This window comes from Rhyacophila brunnea, unplaced genomic scaffold (genome assembly GCF_057557595.1).
Source record: "Rhyacophila brunnea isolate RB1 unplaced genomic scaffold, BYU_Rbru_1.0 scaffold_21, whole genome shotgun sequence".
In the NCBI taxonomy this organism is placed as follows: Eukaryota; Metazoa; Arthropoda; class Insecta; order Trichoptera; family Rhyacophilidae; genus Rhyacophila; species Rhyacophila brunnea.
This window is the reverse complement of record NW_028232871.1, coordinates 20,239,766-20,263,019: the sequence shown is the minus strand read 5'-3', so window position 1 is coordinate 20,263,019 and position 23,254 is coordinate 20,239,766. Positions and strand designations below refer to the sequence as shown.

Genomic DNA, 23,254 nt, shown 5'->3' with positions numbered 1-23,254 from the left:
AGTCTTTGAAATGTAATATACTTAAAAGAAAATAAATGCTTATTGCAGTTAGATTAATAAGCCAAATGAATTTTGATTAGATGTTTATCCATAGTTAGTCAAGACAATCTATTAAAATTTTTCTAATTCTTCTAAATATGATTTCAGGTAATAGCGAGATTATTCTTACAGTACCACCGTTCTTCCACATTTATGGCTTTAATGGTATTTTAAATGTTAACTTAAGGCTTAAAAACCATATACTCACCATTCCGAGGTAAGTACTACATACTAATAAAAAATTGATAATATCTAAGGATGTTGAAGAAAAGTATGTACCATTTTCCATGCAACAAACGCCTTTCTGACTTTTCAGTGCTTGCATGAAAATTAGTAGACACGGGGTCTTTATTTCACCTACACTTTCACACATTCAGGCTCCATATTATGTAGAAAGAGAGTTTCTTCAACATCTCTGATAATTTCCCAATTAAGCAGTAGAAAATCACTTTGCAGGCTTTGAGGAAATCATATAATAGAAAAATATATTGTAACCTCTCTGGGAATCGAACCTGGATAAGATGCCAATGCCTTACGCATCAGACTACAGGGGTGGCTGATACTATGCATGGCATACTACAGGTAATATCCATGTTTTGTTTTCGAAGCCACCTCTATACTTGGATACCTAGTTTGTTTATTTTGAATTTAAATATCAAGACAAAGTTATCCTGTATGTTGGTTAATATAAATACATTGTCTTTGCGATCTCATACCTTCGGTAATTAATGTGTTACTTATTCAAGGTTCACACCCGAGGATTACATAAAATGTTTAGCAGAATACAAACCTAAGACATTATTCGTTGTCCCATCACTCCTGGCATTCTTAGCTAACCACCCGCTGGTGACTCGGGAGCATCTGTCATCCATCGAATCGGTTGTGATTGGGGCAGCGCCCGCCGCTGAGAACATGTTAGAGAAATTCCTCAACAAATGTGGGAAATCAAGAGAAGAATTGAAGTTGCAGTTTGGTAATCATTTGAATTATTTACAAACCTATTGAATAGTGTTATTATAACTAAGGAAATATACAATAATTTTATTGGAAAAATACTGAACAACGCAGTTTGCACATTATCAATTTATAAATTTGATCAAAATATAAAGTAAATGAAATCCCAAATCTTTATACTAAGCAGGATAAAGGTTTTATTTAAAATCTTAATCCAGTGTCTTTTTTCAAGAACCGATAAGTCCACATAGTCAAATATGTACATATTCCATGTGTAATTTCATACAAAATAACTCCTAAAACCTGCCAAAAGTTTAATGTTAAAAAACTTAATGGTTTACGGAATTCAATTTTTTAAAATGTTGCAAATAAATTTGCATTTTATATTGCTTCTGTATAATATTGCAACAAAGGTTTTATCAGTTAATAAGGATGTGTGTTATTAATTATTGTTCTAATTTGAAAATACAATTCGATGGAAAAAAGAATCTAATATTAAAATCCACCATTTACGCTTGACATACATAAATGATGCTATCTATCCTATCTGTTTCATTACATAATTCAAATTAATAAAAGATGGGATGAACCAAAAAATATAAGTGCATACTAATAAAATTAATATTATGGCAATTAAATTAAATTTCTGCACTATTGTAATTAAACAAAATAGTAATTACTGGAATCAAGCTGTTAAATTTACCAAATAATATATTGTATTATTGATGACAGGCTTTGGCATGACAGAAAGTTCTCCCGCAATATCGGTCACTCCGTTTATTTACCCGAGGTCTAAACTCGGCTCCGTTGGGCAATTAGTACCCGGCACGGAATGCAAAGTTGTCTCCCTGACCACCGGAAAGACACTCGGACCAAATTCATCTGGAGAAATGATGATCAGAGGACCACAGGTACGACAATGTTCTTTGGATTAGGATAATTACCAGAGCAAAGTACAGGATACCTATTGCGATACATAAGTAATTTGGTTGTCCGTAGAAATTAATGGTTTAATAATATAATCTTCGCTGTTATAAAACAAATTTATGTCTTTACATCTTATAATACAAAATTACTGTACGTTCATGAATACAAGAAGCCTTGATTCATAAAATTGTATAAGAAATCAGTATTGGACATGGGATGGACACAACTAGGGATGTTGTCAAAAAAGTATTGATATGATGCTTTTGTTATGATATATAAGGGTTCGTCCATAAATGAAGTCACATAATTTTGATCCCGACTCCCCCCATTGTCACAACATATTTTACCCCTGTCCAAATTGTTTCACATTTTTAACCCATTCTTTAAAAACATTATATTATACTCGGGAATCATCTTCCTTTCCTATCTCAATACTGAAGCAAACATGTTCTACTGAGTAGGTTACAGACATCAACATGTCTGAGAGTAGTGTCTGCTGTAGATAGTTAAAAATGATTGATTTTAGTATAATGTCCTTAGGCATGCACTGTTCGGTCAATCTGGGCAGTTTGATCCTGATTTTAGATTAAACGTGTAATGAGCAGATTGATGAAATGAATTGCTTTGATTTTTGACATCTACCATCCGCGTTCCGCTTTAAACGTGTAATGCCTGCCTTAGAGAATATTTAATTTTATTCTCAGAAAAAGAATTTATACTATGATGGTTTTGCGATGTGATACATTCTGTACAACATAACAGAGAGGTGTTGAAAAGTCCCCTAAAGAAAGTTAAAACATCCCAACATTATAATGTGGATAACACCTAATATGAATAACAGGTATTGATACTAAAGCCTTGGCAAGGCTTTACAACTTTTAAAAGTATTTTTTTAGATGTTTAGAAAAAATGTTTCACAGACAAATTCTTTTAAAGGACATAATGACATTATTTTACTACTATAGTACATTACTTACTGATACTATAATATATTTTGATAGAATATGTACCGATACAACATCCTTAAATTAACAGCAACTTGTTTATTAAATGGTGTATATTGATGATGTTAATAATGTTACATAATAATAGGTTATGAAAGGATATTTGAATAATGAAGCGGCGACTAGAGAGACTGTAGACGAAAACGGGTGGCTGCACACAGGAGACGTTGCCCATTACGATGAAGATCATTTCTTTTTCATCGTCGACAGGACTAAGGAGCTGATCAAAGTCAAAGGGAATCAGGTGAGGGGAAATTGAACAGACGGCGTCATTGTGAAAATTTATTTATATTTACTCCTAGATACAGACTTATGTTAACTTATTATCCTAAACGTTACATAAAAAATATAAAACTATTTGTAGCACAGTTTAATAAAACGACGCTAAGTTCAATTCAAAGATGAAGCCTCATTATTATTTTTCTGATGCGAGAAAACGGCGGGAGAGAAACGTGACAATCGAGTCTTGCCTATTACGAATTCTATATAAGAGTATTAAGGTAACTTATTTTTTATGGAGCCCCGTAAAATATAATTGAACATGTAGCTGTCTCATTGTCTAGTCGGCGAAGACGCGTCTACGAATGGGGCGTGTCATCAGTCTGGGAGCTCACGATGGGGGCGGGTGGGCTGCCGCTCGCTTCTGATTTGTCAGGGACCGAAGACGTCGTCTCGGTGGAATCGGTCACAATCGGATCGTCGGCGTTTGTGAGAGGGGACGAATTTGAAACTGCAGTAGAATTGGATACGACCACCGCTTCCACGTCTTCCGTCATGGATTCTACTGTATCGGCCGGAGTGGTATATGAATTAGAGACAACCGCAGAATTCAAATCATCGGTGGAAGACATTTCAGAGTCGTTATTTGAATCGTCCGAAGTGCTTTCGGGTAGATTTTCAGCTACACGAGGGCACTCGGAGCCTGTGCTGGATTCGACGGGCGCAGAAGACGTCTCCACTATTGGATCGCTCAATGATTCAACGGGGCTGCTCTCCCGTGAAGACGGAGGGTCTGTGCTTTTCATCTCATCGACATCGCCGGGCGAAGCAGTCGGATATTCTACCGTGCTATCTACAACCTTTGAATCGGAAGTTTCTACTGTAAATCTATCAGAAACATCCGAAACCGACTCGTTTGAAGTGGTGACTACGGAGGGCTCCAGTGAGGGGGTGACTTCTGATGTTTCCATTTCAGTTTTACACAACATGTCATCGTCGATATTGCGACTGTCCGATACCAGGTCATCTGTACTGGTGGAATCCTCTTCGACGATAGATTTTTTGTCAGAGCTCGTATCAGGTAATTGGTCGGGTTCCGGCTCTCTGACGACGGGTATCGATTCAGTAACGCGATCAGACTCTGAACATTTGTCATCATCAGTGTCGGGTGACGGCACAGTCGGAGAGGAGGGGGAAGTGTTTTCTTTGTCTTCAGTCTCTTGGGTGATATTATCATCAACTTCTATAGAACTACTCGCAGCTTCGAATTCTGTCTCGTCATGCACCGCTTTGTGTTCAGATACAATCGAATCGGAAGTGGTAATGGAACTTTCGCTGATGACAATTGGTTTTTCGTGGCTAGTGGAGGTTGACTCGGGTTGCAGATCGGCCGTGGGAGAATTGACGGAATCGGCGGGCAGTACGGTGATGACTGAACTGATGGGGGATACGTCGCTTTTGTCAGAGTCTGAATCTTCATTTTGTTTGCCGTCAGGCTCGGGGGGCGAGAGATCCGAGTCGCTGGTCGACGACTCCGGCAGGTCTTCCGCTATCGAAGAAACGTTGGCGTCCGCTTCGATCGTCATTAATTCTACTCGAGCCACCGCAGGTCGGTCGGTCGCCGCAGGCCCATTCTGGGCCGCGTAAGGTACATTATCAGCCTCGGGCTGCGTCCTGCCGGTCGTGGACGATCCCGACTGGACGGCGTATCCGTGCAGGTTGTCAGTGTTTTCTTTCCAACTGGAGATGTCTTCCATTTCGACGTCCACGTTGTATTCTGAATTACTGTCCGAACCGTTCACCATGGACTCCGCAGCTTCGCCGTTCTCCGATTCGGTGTGTCGCAGGGGTCCGGGGTCTCTTGTGCTGACCACCAGGATGTTCTTCTCGAACGCCCTCATGAACTTGTCGATTCTGCTGTATTGTTTTCTCGGCGCGGTTAACAATTCGCAAATCCTCTGGATTGTGAAAGGGGCCGACGGGAAGGCGTCAATTTTTTCTAATAAGTTATTTTTCATTGTTTCGTAGCTAAATATATCGACATTCGGACAGTGCGGGATATCTAAACCGGGAGAAGTCTCGTAGAACTCTGTGATAACGCTCAACAGCTTTTCCTTGAAAAGATTTTTAACTAACGACCATTGGTATATCGGGTCGCCGGTCGCCGCCACGAAGTTTAAATAGTCCTCCAGTTCCCTGGGTATCACTTTAGGTCGACGTTTGGTAAATTCCTCTAAGAATTGAAATACTTCTTCGGCGTTTTCCATCCTTTCTTATAACAATAATACCTGTCGCACACAACACAACTGACGCGACCTCTCGTCTTTGCGAAATTATTGTCTATGATTATTAAGTGTTGCAACATCGCGCTGCTCGCCAACATTTTCATATTGTTTTACCTACCTATCTAAAATAAATGTAACAGTCTTGCACCACAATGCGACGTTCTTTCAAGTTGGAATGTGTACCTAATCTCAAAAATGAAAGAACGCTCATTTGAAGCCAAGTTTTTTTTTTAAATAAATGTTTAATAGGTACTAATTCTCTGATACAAACTCAATTCAATGTTTCACGACTTGATATTGTATATCTTTTTTCGATTGCATAGGTATTAATACAAAAAATTATTATCAAATTGACCACCACACCACCAACCACCATTTAGTTGAAAATACCGCTAATCTAATATGTTTATTTTATTTAAGGTATCCCCGACTGAACTTGAAAACATAATAATGGAAATGCCAGAAGTTGCTGATGCAGCAGTTGTAGGAATACCCGACCATCTTGCTGGAGAATTACCGAAAGCTTTCATTGTTATTAAGCATGGCGCTACATTAAACGAAAAAGATGTGTACAACTGGGTAAAAACTAAATTGGCAAAATATAAATGGTTAGAAGGTGGTGTAGCAATAATTGAATCCATCCCTCGTAACCCCGGAGGTAAAATAATGCGAAATGAACTTAAGGTTTTAGGTAAAAATACATCCAAATAAAAAAAACTCAAATTGGATGATTTAGGTAGACCTACTATTAATAAAATTTGTATATTATGACGAAATAAATATATCTTTTAAAAACAAGTCCAGTTCGATCTGCAGCGCGAAAGATTAATGTTGACTTCGTGTTTCCATATTGTACCTTTGTTTGGTTTTAATTTTAATAATATGACGGGATTGGACGTACTGCTTTTTTAATTAAATGTTATTTTATTGTGTACGTATAATATTATGTTTTTCCAACTTTGCTAGATAGGTTAATAATTATGTTAAAATATTAAAAGTTATAGAAAATATGTACCTACTGGCTTTTTATTTAAATAATATCATTCAGCCTAATAAAACACGAATCCTGAACCCAATAAAAAATTACTTGGCCATACCACTCAGTGAAGCTCACGACGCTCTGCAATGATAAAAAATAGTAAACGGTAAGTGTGTAAAGGCAAGTATATTTTTTATTCACCTGAGATTTTTTTCAAAGAAAGCACGTTGACTGCCTAATAAATAGTATCAGCAAAATGCCTTGACCTAAATTAATTATTTATAGTAGGTATGTATCTACCTACCTAGTGTCTTAACATTTCAATAATTGCAAAGCATTCACTTTGGCTGGTAATACTATAGCAATGGACTTAGCAAGTATCCCTTAGTAGGAAACGTACATGTAAAATTTGTCTATTATAGAAGAAGAAGAAGTTAATGGAAAAATTGAGAACTGTCAGTTTTCACCTGTCATAAAAAAGCTTCCGAAGTATTCATTCTAAGATAAAATAAATATGAATATTGCTGTGAAAGCGTCGTTTTCTGCGTTTGGGCGTGGATTATTAACTCCCGCAAGGTTTTATTGCGCTAAACCCGCCGCAAAAGAAGCCATCGATAAGTTAGTAAAAAACAACAAAGTCGTCGTATTTATGAAAGGTGTACCCGATGCACCAAAATGCGGCTTCAGCAATGCCGTCGTTCAAATTTTCAGAATGCACGGCGTAGAATATGACAGCCATGATGTTCTACAAGATGAAGCAATCAGACAAGGTAAATAAATATTCCCACAGTCATAAACTGATTTAGTGATTAGGTTAGGCTACTTTGATTTTTGGTTACTTTTATTCAATATCTACAACAGTACTCTTAACAAGAGCCCTTTTAATTATTAATCATCTATATTATTAAAAAATAAAAAAGGTGATGGTATATTTCAGTAGGTAACTGTTCTGTGTTAAATTATAGTTTAACAAAATTATGATTGCATAATAATATACTTATTATGTATTTGTTATAGGGCCTGTATACGTGCATGAATTTACTATCAGCAATGGCGTATAAATTAAACTTTTGCGATAATAACTGTTCACACATAAAAATGCTAATTGTAGCACCAAACTCATTTTTCAAATGGCAGTGAGACGCGTCGGTTGTTGTTGCGTGAAGGTTTTCTGTGCTGCACGGTATAGTTTGTATTATCATTCTACTGCACGTGCGCAGATATTGCGTGAAAGTAAGCCGCTGAACTTTTCTGATCTATGCATGCAGTCTTGCAACTTTGGTTGCGATAATACATAATGCCAGCAGTAATTCCATGAATGTGTAAACTGAAGTATTTTTTTAAATAGTTTTTCTCAATTATCTCAGAATGTGCCAAATGTCACATACGATATACCTATTAAATATTCAGCGACAATATTTTTTACAATAATTGAGCCCACAAAATGTGAAGTGACAAAACTTCTCTATTTAAAGTTATAGGTTAATTAGCTTCTGTATTTTTTATATACTAATATGGAATATGAACATAAAAATAGTTTATTGATTGTCAAAATGTAAAGTAGTAAGTTTATTTCACTTCTACTTATAATAATTGTCAATTGTTTTACTTTAGCTTGTTAGTCATAATCACCGTTTGGCTGGCATTACACGTTCAATCTGGATCGTAGTCTGTTTACAGAAAATCAGAAAGCAAATCAGCTCATCAACCTGCTCATTGAATGTTGAATGAGTGAACATGTCTATAATTGTAACAACAGCGTTTGTGCATGTAATTACAGACCGCTACCCATGACTGTAACAAGATGACTGAATGCATATTTTTGTTTTACAAAAATAATACTATTTACTAATATGATAATTTAAAACATGTAGAATAATACCACAACGTGTTTAACTCATTTTTTTTTTCAAAAATATCAGTTAATACACTTCACTTCTCACTGACTCAATATTATTAGTTGATTGAAATAATTGCAGTTGTCCATACAAAATTTGAAGGTTTATTTTTGAATAAAATTGAGTGAAACCTACATCATCATCATTGGTTTAACAAACCGGTGTGAATCCCATGCCACGCCATGAAGAGGTCTTTTGACACATTTTTTAAACGAGAAACAATTGTTTGCCATTAATTATTCAACCTATTCAGCTCACGGTCTGAATTCAAAAACATTAAAAATATCATGCAAATTTGATAAGACACTGCACTAAAATAGGTGAAATAAACAGCTCTTAATAAATCCTTATTGTTTCAGGTATAAAAGATTATTCAAACTGGCCGACAATACCACAGATCTTTATAAATGGTGAATTTGTGGGCGGCTGCGATATAATGCTGCAGATGCATCAGTCTGGTGATCTAGTTGGAGAATTACAAAAAGTTGGAATCAAAAGCGCATTATTAACAGCTGACGAAAAGAAGTAGACCCTATTTAATTATCCTATGATGAAGAGATTTGTTTATAATATTATTATCGATTAAAGTTTTTGTTTGTAAAATGATGTTGTTTTAATGGTTATTATTTACCCATATGGCCTTCATAATAGACGCAGAAATGTTACCATTCAATGAACCTGACTAATATAAGTTGCACTGCTACTAAATAATGGCAGTCTTAAGATATGCATGTTTCTGTCAAAATAGTCAAGTGTATTTATTATATACAGAATTCAAGGAAACATAGTATTGTATTTCGATTAAAATTCAGAAGAAATAATATATAACATTATTTGATTATTTTGACAGAATATGTCAATTGTGTTTCAAAATTCTGTCATTATTTAGAAGTATTGTTAGTCACTGAACAGATTTTCTCTGCATGATAACGTTAAACAGGTATAGGTATTTTATTATATATCACCACATGTGATTAACGGGTGTATTGAATTTGTTTGCTGAGTACCTGTTTCGATGCTAACAAACAACACCACTACAAGCCGCCTTTGCCATACCTATGGTGCCACTGTATAATGATTTACTTATAGTTAACCTCTTGCGTCCTGAGGTACACATATGTGGACGTTATTTAAATATTTTTTAGTAATGATTTGAATGGATACTTGAACCGCATTTGACTACAGTGGTATAGATAGTATATTTTTCTACCACTAGAGCAAAACACTAGCCTATGTAGTTTTAAAATAAATTGTTATTTTGACTTTGAAGTTATGGATATTTGCACAAGACAAAAATGGCGGCTAAAAAGTCAACTCTGACAAGTAAGTGCTTTTAATTAAATATTAATATTTATTTATATTAAAAACCAATGATGTATTTAGTTTCACAATGAATCATAGTAATATTCCGTATACTTTAAATTATCTTTACACTTTTGTAAAATATTATAATCATAGTTTCAAAATTCGGTACACACATGAGTAACTCAGGTCTAGAGTGATATATTTTGACATTAGTATATCTGATTTATTGAGGTTATGTTTTTTGTTTACATTTAGACGAATCCTTGAATAGCCAGCATATTGGTGATATTTTGAATGATAATGATGTCGAAGTTGGTGGAGGATATAACCCTGACGACAGTAATGATGTTCACATTCATCTCCTGGGCCCAGATGATGACTTTATTCTGGAGAACCAGTGAACTTTACTCACTGCTAGAGGCTGAGATACATCCTTCAAAATCACAATCCAGGATCCTATCCTGGCTTATGAAACCATAAGGTATCAATGCTCATATTATATTACTTTATCATTTAGTCATAAATATCAAACTTATCATTTTATTAGGCAAGTGCATGCACTGCTAAAAAATCAATTAAGTACCAATTAAATTGATACAGTTTGTGATGAAAGGGCTTTGTGATCTCCATATTGAGGATTCGATGGACAGAATAATTAATATACTTAATATACCTAGTGATTAATACTATTGGCCATTAGTATTTATATTCCTGGTGTTGAATACTTAATAAATAGGAATAAATGTATCGATTAATTCATAGTATTGTATTTTCTATTGTTTCAGTACGCTGAGCCTAATAAGACGAATGATGCTGAGCTGAAGAGTTCAGTTCATGGCCATATATGGTTTATTGGGTGCTGGACTCCAATTGCTCTATAAATTATTCTCCATGTGGGGAAGTGAATCCTACCTATCTGATGAAGATACGATACAATCTCAATGCAACGCTGTGATGTTACTTTGGCTTCACAACAACTGCCCTTGTACGTCTACACATATGACTTTTTTACCAGCTTCAACCTCACCGATTCGTTATTTCAGGCCAATACGTGTTATGATTCAAAGAAGACGAAGAACGATATGCATCACTCAGTCAGCTGTTGTAAAATACTGATTACAAGTCGATGAGCCGCATTAATCTTCACAGTGGTGTGTTTGCCTTCACAGGACATCAAGCATGTAAACTGTGAGGATCTTTGACCACTGTGGACATGGACTTGTTGGACATGGACATGAAATTGTTTGCTCATTGTACATGCAAACTTATAGGAAAGAAAATATTCACTGTGATTGGAATACTTCATAGTCATGGAAAATCAGACTTGCAAACCCTACGATTTGGTATGAAAGTCACTTAGCCATCAGTATCATCATCGATACAAGGTCATCCAAGAAACTCTTCACCATTAGCTTCAATAACACACTGAGTAAACACAGATCTACTTCTACAGCAAAGAATGGTTGTCCCTAAACCTATTCCCTGAAGTGCGCTAATTAATGTGTAGTATTTTAGGGTTTTGACCGTTAATGTACTATATTTTTAATGTAAATAAATATAATTTTCCAATCACCATTATATTATTATGATTATTGTATTATTTTTCTAATAAAATTGTATCATTATATGGATATCACATTGTTTTTGTTTCATTTCATTGTTTGTACTGTATCCAATATTGTACTCTATTGTGACCTGAGATGCACTCACGTGCACGTAGTGGATTTTAGTTAATATATAGTAAAAAAAATATTTTAATTTTTTTTTTGTGATCTTAATAATATTTATGGAACAGTAAAATGCACAAATATTTTTTCTCATGACTGGTTCTATCTCGGGTCTCAAGAGGTTAAGTATGACTAAACATCGTGTACATTGTGGGAGATCATAAAAGAACAATATTTTAACAATAAAAAAAATATATATTATAAAATACCTAGCATTTTATAATGGAACGTAACTTTACTTTAAGAGGTCTGCCTTGAAATAGTGTCCGATCGCTGATGGAAAATTACAGAGTAGGTGTTAGTTATAAAATCATCTTTTATGATCTAAAATATTTTTCTCTAATTATTTTAGTATAATCTCTTCTTGGTCATTCACTTGTGGCTGAGGATCGTGACCACTTTGAAATTCTGTCATGTTTGGAGCGACCAAGATTTACCACCCCTCTCGACCCTCTACTTCTCTCAGGTGAAGGCTGCTCCCAGTCAGCTCCAGCGTGCTGACGCTCTTCTCCTGCTATGTCATTCTTGGAGGCTACCCAAAACCACCAATCTCTAGGTTATCCGGTCCGCGCCAAACAATATGTCCAAAAAACTGCAGAATACATCTCAAATATATTGTCGAACCGTTCTTTTATCTGAAGTCATCAATTGCCTTCGGCTCCCTTGCCCTCAAGGTTAATGACTTGACATGGTACAAAATATGGAAAACACTAATGTTTGTACAAGCATCTTTTTCGTGGTAATTGAAATTCCCTGTTCCTTTCATAGATAATAATATAGTGCTAAGCTGTCTCTGCATCAAAACCGTCTTTTCCACTAATGGTCGATCTCAGATCTACAAACTCGTCCATTGTTTATAAGTGTACTTGCTGCTGGTAGAAGATTGGCCCGATCGACAACCATTAACTTGGTCTTATTGCTATAATAAGGATGCTATATTTGCCACTCTGTCAGTTCTCTTTCATCAGTAGTGATTAGTGCGGTATCATCTGCGAATCATAAGTTGTTTATTTTTTGGCCACCAATTATTGTTATTCCACCTAGCCAATGATTTAGGGCTCTCTGCATTATACCCTCGTCATATAATATATTTCTCATAATATGTAGTATAATATATTATGAGAAATATAGATTGTAAAATATTTCAATTTCTCTTAAAATGACAATTTAATTATGAAATAATAATAGTTTCAAGAAAAATAAAAGAATGTTTATTTTATAATATTAATCAAATCAACCTTATCTAATAATTGATGAAAATAAAATATAATATGTCTGTACTTACAACAGATTATAAAGCTGGTTTTGTTATTTCATTAATCCAAATTTGACAATTAATAGTAATAAATAAAAAGTACAACCATACATGAGAAGTAAGCTTAAATATTTTATTATTTGGCAACATACACACAAAAATAATATATTAGTTTGGATAACCAACCAGTAATGATCGACTTTAGGTACTGATTAATCATTCAATTATCAGTTTTTTACGAGCTTTTCCAATTGCGCCTGAATCACTTCTTCCACAGACATGAATTCATCTCTCTCATCATTGATAACACTATAACAATTTCTTCTAAAATTGGTGTTCATACTATAAGCAATAGTGCTTGCAATTGATTCAGAAACATATCTGCTGTACTTTTTATAATCTTGTGCTACCTTGAAGGAGTGTGATTCGATATTTTCTTTATCAGCTTGCCCATTTTTTTCAGTTGAACTTTCCGATTCGCCAATGTATACTTTCTTTAGTTGAGGATTCATGTATTTAAATTTGTATATTTCTGTCATGGTCATATCCATATCACATTCAACAGCAAATTCAATAGTTAAAGAATCCAACTGGTTTGAATCTGGGCAGATTTTCTGTATCTTGTTGTAGGTAATTAAATTATCTTTAATAGATATCATTTTTATAACATCTGCCATTTTTATTTTCAATTCTATTTTCAGTGGTGGTAAATCACTGACAAATTTTTCTATGTCAATATCAGCATTGTCTGCTTGTTTCCCAGTAGCTGTAACTGTTTTAATTCAAAATTAATCAGTGACAATGTATACACATTGAAATGCTCCATAAAATTTAGCCAAATATTGAGGTATAAATTAGGTACCTAATGCCTACTATTGCAATGGGTAATTGAAAATAATGACCCTCAATTGAAAACTTCAGTTAGATTAAGAATATTATATAGGATTTTTCATCATATTGCTCACCCAATAAATGAATATTGTCCCTATTTTGTATTTCAATCTTGAAATCATCACATTTGAATGATGTTAACAGGTTTAAGAAAGAATTGAATACTTTTTCTGTCATTATTGTAATTTTTGAACCACAATATTTCCAATGAAAAGTGTTCCCATTAAAAAACGAGTTTCAAAAAAATAATAAAATTTATGGCTAAAAGTATAAAATTAGATAGCCAATTAAATTGGTAATCTAACATGACACCAAATTTAATTAAGATTATCAGAGACATTATTGATACTGTATACCTATACAAAAATAGTAATTTAAAAAACAAATTTGTGAGAAATTTTGCTAATAATATTACTCTCTTATTTATATTATAAATATAAAAAAATTGTTTCGTTTAGTTGCTAAACCCGCTGGAGGTTTTTATGAATATCGAGTAAATCACGAAAAACTATTTTGTGGATTTACGACGATGTTGATGGTAATAGTGGTGACGTTTGTATAACAATTTAAATGAATGCTAATAATCATGGTTTGAATTGCGACGTCTGATTGGTCGGCTATGTAGAACGGATTTAGTAACCTGTTATATTTTACCCAGTGCTCGAAATGGACAATTCTACAAACCGGAGCGCTGCATAATCTTCAAAGAATATCAAAGAGTGTTCGATTTTTTGTTGCAATCTTAAACCGATGAAAGAAATAAAAACAGTCTTTGAACTTTTGACATTCACAGCATTATAATCAAGTTATGAGTATGAATACTTAAATTTCCACGTAGTAACTTTGATAATTGTATCTATTTACATCCTTTATTTTCCGCCCCTAAATAAAATGGCACTATCGAACAGTGCATTCATTATATGCATACTTTTTATCATGTGTATGGCATCACAAGTACTGAAATTTTGTTATATCATATTTTAAATATCTAACTTAACCGTTTTATGGGTAAAGAAATTACAAGACCATAGATAAATTCTTTTTTTTCGACCATGTCCGATCCTAATAAGATCATATGGGCCTCCACAGAGTAGAGGTTTGTATTAACAATTTTTTTACGAGAAATGGATCTCAACCACTTGCCTAACCTATTAGGTACATACTCTGATACACAATGTGTGTACTTGCCAGACCCAGGATTCGAACCTGAGACCAATGATACTATAGGCCGACGCTTAAGCCGCGCGACCATCGTGGGTGTTGTATATTTAAGATTTTGTAAATATGATATTATATAAGATATTAAGTAAATTCTCTCCTAAAAAAATACACTTAAAATTATCATATATTTAAAATTAATAATCATTACAAATAAATACATTCGTAAGCAGTGTAACATGCAAGAAAGCTTCTCTTTGTCAATATTGTCAATTGTTATTGTAATTGAAAATGTGCTAAGCAAAATAATTTGTTCCCGAATTTCAAGGTATGATAAATTTTAATACGTTGGAACGTCATTCATACAGTATATTTTTATATTGGATTAATCTTGAACAACAAACAAATTAATTCACAACTTAACATTACCTGTTGTATTTACTGTTGTACTGTATTTTGTAAATAATGCACATGTTTTAAAATCTTGGCTTTATTGAATTTATACAATGCAATGAAACCGAGATTTTGAGCCGAGTTATAGACTAATTGTTTTCAATAAAGAATGAACAATACTGTCCAGTAAGACCACGTGGAGGTGTAAGCATATTCCTTACCAGGAAAGGAATACTGTAGGATGAGGGCGTTAGTGGGGAGAGGAGGGATCCAAGCAATACATTATTAATTATTACAATTACATATTATTATGTCTGTGCATTCATAATTATTATACATATTTATATAGATATAGATAGTATGTATACATTTATATATCTACTACAAGGTTTAGGTATTGGCTATTAACACGTTGATAAACAATCATTAAGAAAAATGAGAAATGCATATCCGCATTGGTTTGTTTAATTTTTACAATAATTTCCACAGGAGGTCGTATGTATTGTCATCTTTCAATTCTCATTTTCGACTTGCCGTGTCATCCGCTGAATGCCGACATTAGCTAACCATGACCGAACATATTTTTCAGGATTAAATTACGTCAATGGCGGACCTACACTATTTATAAATAACAACGCAGCACACATTTTAATATTAACGCTTTCGCTGCTGAATAGATAATGAGATTTTAATTGCCCCCTTTAAAATGCACGTTAATTACATCGATCGGCCGCCTGGTCATTACGCACCGTGTGCGTCTTCCGCGTCCAAAGTATTAAGACATGATCTTAATGGTGTCATTATCTCATTTAAAGCGCTAAAATTTCTTTCGCATTCAACTGTTGATATTGCGATCGTCGCTATAGCTTTAAGGAGAGGTTTCAAATCATCTGGAGTTTTATTAGAATCATCACTCATTTTAAAAAACCTAAAACCGCGTTTAATATCTAATTCATTTAAATGAAATTGATTGCATAATCTGATAATGTTGTATCATACCATATCGTATGTCCACGCCGTCATCATCTGATTTGTGATAATTATTACGATCCAGTACTTGTATACTCTAATAAATTGTTATATAGATTAATGTTTTCCTGGTGAATGTTTGCGTTTCGACTGACATGCGATGAACTTGTTGTAATCATTCGATTTCTTAAGTTATTGGCTAGGCTTCTATATAATTGAGAAACATTAATGGCTTTAACCTTACCTTCCTGAATAATTACTCCTTTGTATACCTTTTCATCTATGGCTCTAAGAGCGTCTAACAATTTTGGACCGGGATCATTCGCCATCGAATCAAGGACACGAATGGTGGTTTTAATCGCTTTATCGGCATCAACAAGTGTAATGTTACGCCTTTGAAGATAATTCGATAAGCCACCTAATTCATCTAGTGCATCTGACATTGCATTTAAATTTCGAACAAATTCCACACTTGTTAACATTCTTCTAAGGCCACTATATTTGCGTCGTTCTGTTTCATATCTGGTATTATCTTCGGATGCTTTATTGAAATGATCGTATAGTGCCGAATAATTATTAATAACGGCATTTACTGTACGCATACTTGAAGCCACCCACCGCACTGATAAAACTCTTCCAATTTTTAATAACTGGGTTTCTAGTGAATTGGCCGCTTGTCTCAGTTCACTTTGATTTTTAGGTGATTGATGATATAACGTGTATAATTTATCAATGAAAATTTTGAAATGATTTATACCGGCAACTTCTTTCACTACATCATTTACTGCTAGCTCCAGTCTATGATTGGCACAATGCCACACCAGTAAATTGGGAAATATGTTTCTTAGGCGTTTTGCGACCCCGGAATCTTTACCTATTATTACAGAAGCTCTATCACATACGAAACTAATAAAACACTCAGCGATGAAAGTGTCATCAAATCCGTGCTCGCGTAATATTTTCTGCTGACGTATCAAAAAGTTCAACTAAATGTAGGTTGAATACATAGGCGTCTCCTGGATAATCACCAAAAAAGGTTCTAATTGCTATCACTAATGTCGTTTTTTTACTTAACGTTGTTGACTTGTTGATTAAAATTGATATTTTTTGTTTTGATAAAATGATTTCGTTGCATATTGATTTTTTCATTTCTGATGAAATGTGAATAGCAACTTCTGCACACGTTTTATCGGAATGCAAAATTTTCCCTAGATTAATTCCATTTAACGTCTGTAAATCAACTTCCACTGGTAGATCTGAAAATGGGCTCTGATGTTTAACGATCCTGTACACGGTTCTAAATATTCTTTCGGTAGTTAAAAAAGATGCTTGTTGTGCGTTTTGTACACATGCAATAATAGCGTTGTTATTAGAAGTTTGGATTATTCCCAATGCAGTGTTATGCGCTGCTGAAGTTTTATGTTCATATATTTTTTTCCTTAAACTAGATTGTTGAGATGATAATGAAAAACCGTTATGAAATAGAGAGCCCTGTTGCCACTGTATTGTCAACCTTATATTTTTATCGGAGTGGATTCCTAATGATTTAACAGATTTACATGAAATACAACCTAAACCTCCCTTATTTATATATAACCAGTCATAATCAATTTTAAAACGATTGAATTGTGCTTGGGACCAGCATGATGGTAAATCTACAGAATATTTTTCAATAGTTTCGGTTCGAACTTTTCGATCATCTAATTTAATTTTTTTATGTGCAGATATAATATTTTCCTGTGTAATGTTACTGCCTGCTGGGATTTTTAACCAACTTTTAAGAGAACCCATTTTCTTCAAAATATAACTTACATATATATAAAACAGTTAAAATCTTTAATTAAAACACAAAACTTACCAGAATGTAGCGACGTCAGCACAAAACTAATTATTATAAACTTATAAACAATCAAATAAAATTACTTTTAGTTAAATTGAAGTAGGTATGCAAGTATACAAAATACTTACAAAAAAGGTATAACATGACATATGGTATATAACTTAATAGTGTCACCAAATCAATACGTGCGATCCCCGTCGCAGTAAGGTTGTTTACCCCTGCGCTGAACAGGGCACAAAGCGGCGAAAGCTAAGAAAGCGGCGAGTCGGGAACATTCCAAGGTCAACAATGCGATCCCGACTCATACTACCTGCTGCAGTACGCAAAGCAAATACAAAATAAAGCATCTGATAAAAAAAAGACACACGTACCAGCGAGAAACATGAAGATATCAAGAACTAGACATGACCGCTCGAATATCCACGACTTAAAATTGTAAATAATTAAAGTTCAAATACGCCGGCAACAACGAAAACATCGGCATCTTTCAAATATCGAACTTACCCCGCCGCGGTTATCATATCTCAAAAATGGACATCCTAGCGGTAGATAGCGGAGCCCACGGCCGCCAGGAAATACCCCCCCTCCATTCTGGCGGCACTGGGGAGGCTTTAAATGAGCCAGCGCAACGGGAAGAGGCGCTCTTTTTCTTCCCCGACGTCTTGAGGACATCACCTGGACCTCCACAGCACCTTCACCCGAAGATCTCACACGTCAGCACGTCATACAAACCTAAGTACCCTGTGTCGATATTACTGTTGATTTCTAATTGGTTTATAACCTTGTGTATTATTAGTTTTCGTCTTTCCCTTCTATTCCGCGCCAAATTCACTTCAAACTAGTGCCTTTCACTGGGTCTAAATAATATTAAAACCATGCCCTGTTAGTATAGAATTAATTCCAGTGCCATTCATTGGCTTTGTTTTTAATTATTATTAATTATTGTTTCTTCTTTTTACGCTGTATATTAACACCTCTCGGTGGTCGATTCGCTCCACGTCGATTCATGCAACTTATTCCAAAGCAATGTACTACATTGTGTTGGATAATCTTAAAACCATGCCCTGCTATTATTAAATCAATTCTAATTGAAATCGTCGTTGCTGTGATTATCATTATTCAATTATTTCGTAGCCCATAGTATCTCGTTAATGTTTAAGGATTTCTCTAACGCTGATTTATGTGTGTGTTTTTCTTTTTGTAGAGATGGCCCTGTTATTATATATCATTTCATCTCATGGTTGTTTTTAAATTTAATCCGCGATCTACTAACTTTGATATTGTCATTCACGTGTTTAGAAATTAAGATTATTCGGTAAGCGTGATATATAATTAGACCCGTAGTACTATGATATGTTAGGTTGTGCCATAATGCGTTAATTAATGTCCAAATTGAATAATTATTGTATTAAGTTTTACCGTGCGGCATTCGTCTGATTTGAAATCCATAAACGCACTGCCATCTACAAAAATAAGATAAAGGCATGTTTATCTAAGGTGCGAACCTCCCGCATCAGTGGATCGATTTACGTATTGAGCCTTTTTTTTTATATTTTTACCCATTTCGTTGTCGCACGCGGATAAATTGATCTTAATAAATAAATTAATTATATTGGGCTTATTTCTGGGGAACCGAGCCTCTCCTCCCGTCCGCAAAAGAGTATTTCACCGGAAACAATTGTTCTGTAATCAGCGAGTTTATGGCATAATATTTCATCAAATACGCATAGATATAGGGTTCCGTTTGTCTCTGGTTGTTTTAACGGCCAATATAACCAGACCGGGACGACTAGCAGGTGTTTGAAGGCTTCCAATCTTCGACTTTGATTTAATATAATTTTATTCGCAAATACCACTGCCACCGGTGGGCCATTCTTACAACATAATAACTCTTAATATAAAAATATACCCTTTCAGAAAACCAGTAAGCTCTCCTGTCCCTGGAAAAGGTCAGATTCGAAGATTGGTAAGTCGCTTCGTGTAGCCAAGTCTTCACAGGTTCGATCTGTGGTTGACATACTGGTATCTTTGGCCCAGTACTCTCAAACGAAGCCCTATATCGGTCACATTGATAGGATTAAATGAGTGTATAATTTTTCTTGATAATAGTGAGATTTTCATTTGTTATTTGATGTGTCCCTATGGTAATATAATCTATGCTATACCTGTATAATTAATTAACCCCTTCAGGTCTCTACCATTAGTTAAGTAAATTTGTGTTGTAACTAGTTGATTATTTTTGTTTATGTATAATTCAATAATTAAACCTGTCTTTGTTATTAAATAATATTGTAACCCATATTTCTGTTGTCGATTGTATTAAACGGATCTCTGTTGAGACTACCGAGTGTTTCATTTCGACCACCCGAGTCACCTTCCTTCACAATAGATAATCACACGACACAACACTTAAATATAGGTATTACCTATAACCGCAATGAATAATTTAAATTATAAAATAAATTTAATGTTTCTGTCTAGAAATGTATTAATTGTATCTTAAATAATAAACAAGTTTTAAAAGGCATGCGATTTGATTTAAATTATAAATGTATTATTATATTAATTTAACAACCAAAAACACAATTCATTCAATCCGTAAAAATATACTATGTATAAAATTAAAACAATAAGTAATAATGTAGGTATGCCAAAGTGATATTTGTTGTCACTCAGTAATAATTTATATCTCAAATCTCCCAAAGACTGGTGGATTATTAAAAGAGGTATGAACTGGCCAAAGAGAAAAACAAGACTGAATTAACAATTACATATTTAATATAGGTAATATATTTAATATTAATAAAATATTTCAACCCCTTAAAAACATGTAGGTTATTTAGGGAAAACTTTTTACTATTTACTACAAAGGCTTTGTCAGGGCACACATTTTGTCGACAATAAAACAATTTACCGCACTCATCTGCGAAGGTCTAACTACCTAGTTAGGTTTTTTCATGTATGCAATATTTATTTAGTTTACACTTTACAGCTTTAGAGTCTTTAGACAGTGGCGCACCCAGGGGGGGAGCCAAGGGGCCCTGGCACCCCCCAAAACTGAAAATGATCAGAATGATTTTAAACATTGAAATTGAAAGCCAATAAACTATAACTTTGGGCTTAGACAAATAAAAACACGGCAAAAAAAATGATTTGTCTTAATTCTCCAGCATCCTTATTAGAAAAATTTCTTAGATTTTAATTACTAACACTAAAATTTCGAAACACTGTCAGGTTTTTTTAGAAACCCAATCCTTAATGGAACTGTCAAAAAATTCTCGGTGTCCACCCGAATTCCGGAGTGGTGGAGGTCATGGCTGGGAAGGGCTGACAGGGCTCTAGCCTGGGGGCCCAGGCTGTGGGGGGCCCGGCGTGTCGGGTTGACCAGATAAGTGAGATAAACACACATCATAAATTAGCTTTAATAGTAAAAAAAATCGCCTGCGGCGCTATTATACTTCATGGCTATGAATATTTTCAATTACTTATATAATTGTGCAATATATTTTTTGATTATTACGTGTCGATACTCGACAGCTCCATTATTAAAGTAGATGTATTAAAAATCGCCAATAATTCACTGTATAAGTACCCTTAATTTGAACTAAACACAATTTGAAAAACGTTAATGTAGTGTTTCACACTGCCTTTAATCTTAGCGGTAGGTAGGGGGCCCGCCAAATATCAGGATGTGTGGACCATGGTGTAGGTACTGTCACGACCTCGGACTTCGGGTCTTATACCTAGAGTACCTTTTAGGGGTGTAGAGTGGCCTGAACACGCCCTTGGCCTCGTAGTCAAATAAACTGCACCGAGCCGCACCCTTGACCACCCAGAGGGACGTTTCTTTCCAGAAATAAGTCCCACGGCCCGTGTCTTTGAGGCTGAGGACACGGTTCGTGGAAGACCAGGTGTGAATAAATAAGAAAGTATGCGAGACGACGAATGAAATTGGGCTTCACCCCTTAAACAGTATAAAAAGTGACCAACTGTCGCTAACAATAATGTATGAAACATGTCAGTAGAATGTGTAGACAAAACGCCAATAAATTGCAATACCATGTATAAAGAATGAATGGGAAAAATAACTTGTATTGTAATTGAGAGAGAGGAATGTTAGATAGTGCAAGGAGAAGAAAAAGAGTTGTTAGAAAATAATATGTTGAATGGCAACAATGCCATAATTTGACCGTTGGAGATATTGCAACGTCGCCTTGAAAAAAACCGTTGAAAGCGATTTTCAAGATGGCGTCAGTGTCGGAAAACAGTCAAGCAATGAACTCACGAAATTTTGTCCTCCGTAATACAAATTATAAAACAATGTAATAATTATATAACATCCACGTAAATATACCCTGCCGTTATAAAACTAATTCCGGTGCGTTATTTTACCCAGCCCGAATCCAAAAAAAAACATACTAAAGATAAAAAGTGACAGTTTACCAGTTACTAACTAAAAATTGTGATACCAGGGTTCGAATTGAACTTTGTCTGAGCTAGACCGGAACCCTGGATTTATCATGTGGCGCCCAACGTGGGGCGCCACTTATCACTCCCCTCCATTTTTCGTGTGTGTGTGAAAAATTTCAACTGTCACTTTAATTTTTTAGTTTCTGGTTTATCGTCTGCGTTTTAGGATTTGGAGGTAGATAATTGATACACTGGAATGGTTTCGGAAACGACGAGGTTTATTTGGCACTAATAAATAATATCTGACCGGCAACATTGTCCAAAAAAACACGTATGGCAACGTCGCATTGTGCACAGCTCGCGAGTCCAACGGTTTTTTTTTGGCGGGGAGATCGCGACAAGCAGCAAAATCGCGAACGCGTACATTTTGCGCTCCGTAGAATTAAATGATAAAAAATGTAACCATATAGTATATATTAACACCAAATAAACCTCGTCGTTTCCGAAACCATTCCAGTGTATCAATTATCTACCTCCAAATCCTAAAACGCAGACGATAAACCAGAAACTAAAAAATTAAAGTGACAGTTGAAATTTTTCACACACACACGAAAAATGGAGGGGAGTGATAGTACACAGAGACCGATAAACGAGAAATTAGGCTGTGAAGAAGAAAAAGAGCTTATGGGACTAATGTACATTCCCCTCCTTGGCCCCCCCCAATATTAAATCCTGGGTGCGCCACTGTCTTTAGACAATGCATTTCGCCCGAAAGAATACGTAGAAGAGCGAACACAAAATTTATGACATGCATACTAATAAATTTTGTTTTTTTAACACGCACGTTCTTAATATTTCGGTGCATACCAAATTCTTTTTAAAAATCCAATGTTTTTTCTGTGACTATAAATGGAAACAATTGAGAGAAATTATACAATACTCTCCAGTACATATGCTCGTGTTTTAAAACCATCTTTTTTGAAGGCCAGTTTCATAATGTC

At 34.8% G+C, this 23,254-nt stretch overlaps 3 protein-coding genes and 1 long non-coding RNA gene across 5 annotated transcripts in view; 3 read left to right on the top strand and 1 right to left on the bottom strand.

The window, feature by feature from the left end:
* The window catches only part of LOC147070816 (putative 4-coumarate--CoA ligase 1), a 35,838-nt gene extending 29,396 nt beyond the window's left edge, over nt 1-6,442 (top strand). For both annotated transcript variants that reach the window (XM_085948843.1, XM_085948844.1), the window contains exons 5-9: nt 148-256; nt 786-1,012; nt 1,726-1,904; nt 3,013-3,168; nt 5,849-6,442. In XM_085948843.1, coding sequence (XP_085804969.1) covers nt 148-256; nt 786-1,012; nt 1,726-1,904; nt 3,013-3,168; nt 5,849-6,139 — 962 coding nt within the window. In that variant the 3' untranslated portion in view covers nt 6,140-6,442. The remainder of the gene's footprint in view (nt 1-147; nt 257-785; nt 1,013-1,725; nt 1,905-3,012; nt 3,169-5,848) is intronic.
* On the bottom strand, nt 3,198-5,485 carry LOC147070817 (uncharacterized). The gene has a single exon (XM_085948842.1). It carries the CDS (start codon nt 5,408-5,410, stop codon nt 3,503-3,505), a length of 1,908 nt encoding a protein of 635 aa, XP_085804968.1. The 5' UTR covers nt 5,411-5,485; the 3' UTR covers nt 3,198-3,502.
* Nucleotides 6,443-6,827: 385 nt separating the features above from the next.
* On the top strand, nt 6,828-8,908 carry Grx5 (Glutaredoxin 5). Its single transcript, XM_085948814.1, has 2 exons — nt 6,828-7,177; nt 8,665-8,908. The coding sequence occupies exons 1-2, from the start codon at nt 6,922-6,924 to the stop codon at nt 8,832-8,834; spliced, it is 426 nt and encodes a 141-aa protein (XP_085804940.1). The 5' UTR covers nt 6,828-6,921; the 3' UTR covers nt 8,835-8,908.
* A 499-nt stretch (nt 8,909-9,407) lies between these two features.
* Nucleotides 9,408-11,182, top strand: LOC147070814 (uncharacterized). Its single transcript, XR_015070886.1, has 3 exons — nt 9,408-9,628; nt 9,866-10,091; nt 10,396-11,182. It is a non-coding gene; the product is annotated as an uncharacterized LOC147070814 (long non-coding RNA).
* The last annotated feature ends 12,072 nt before the right edge of the window (nt 11,183-23,254 follow it).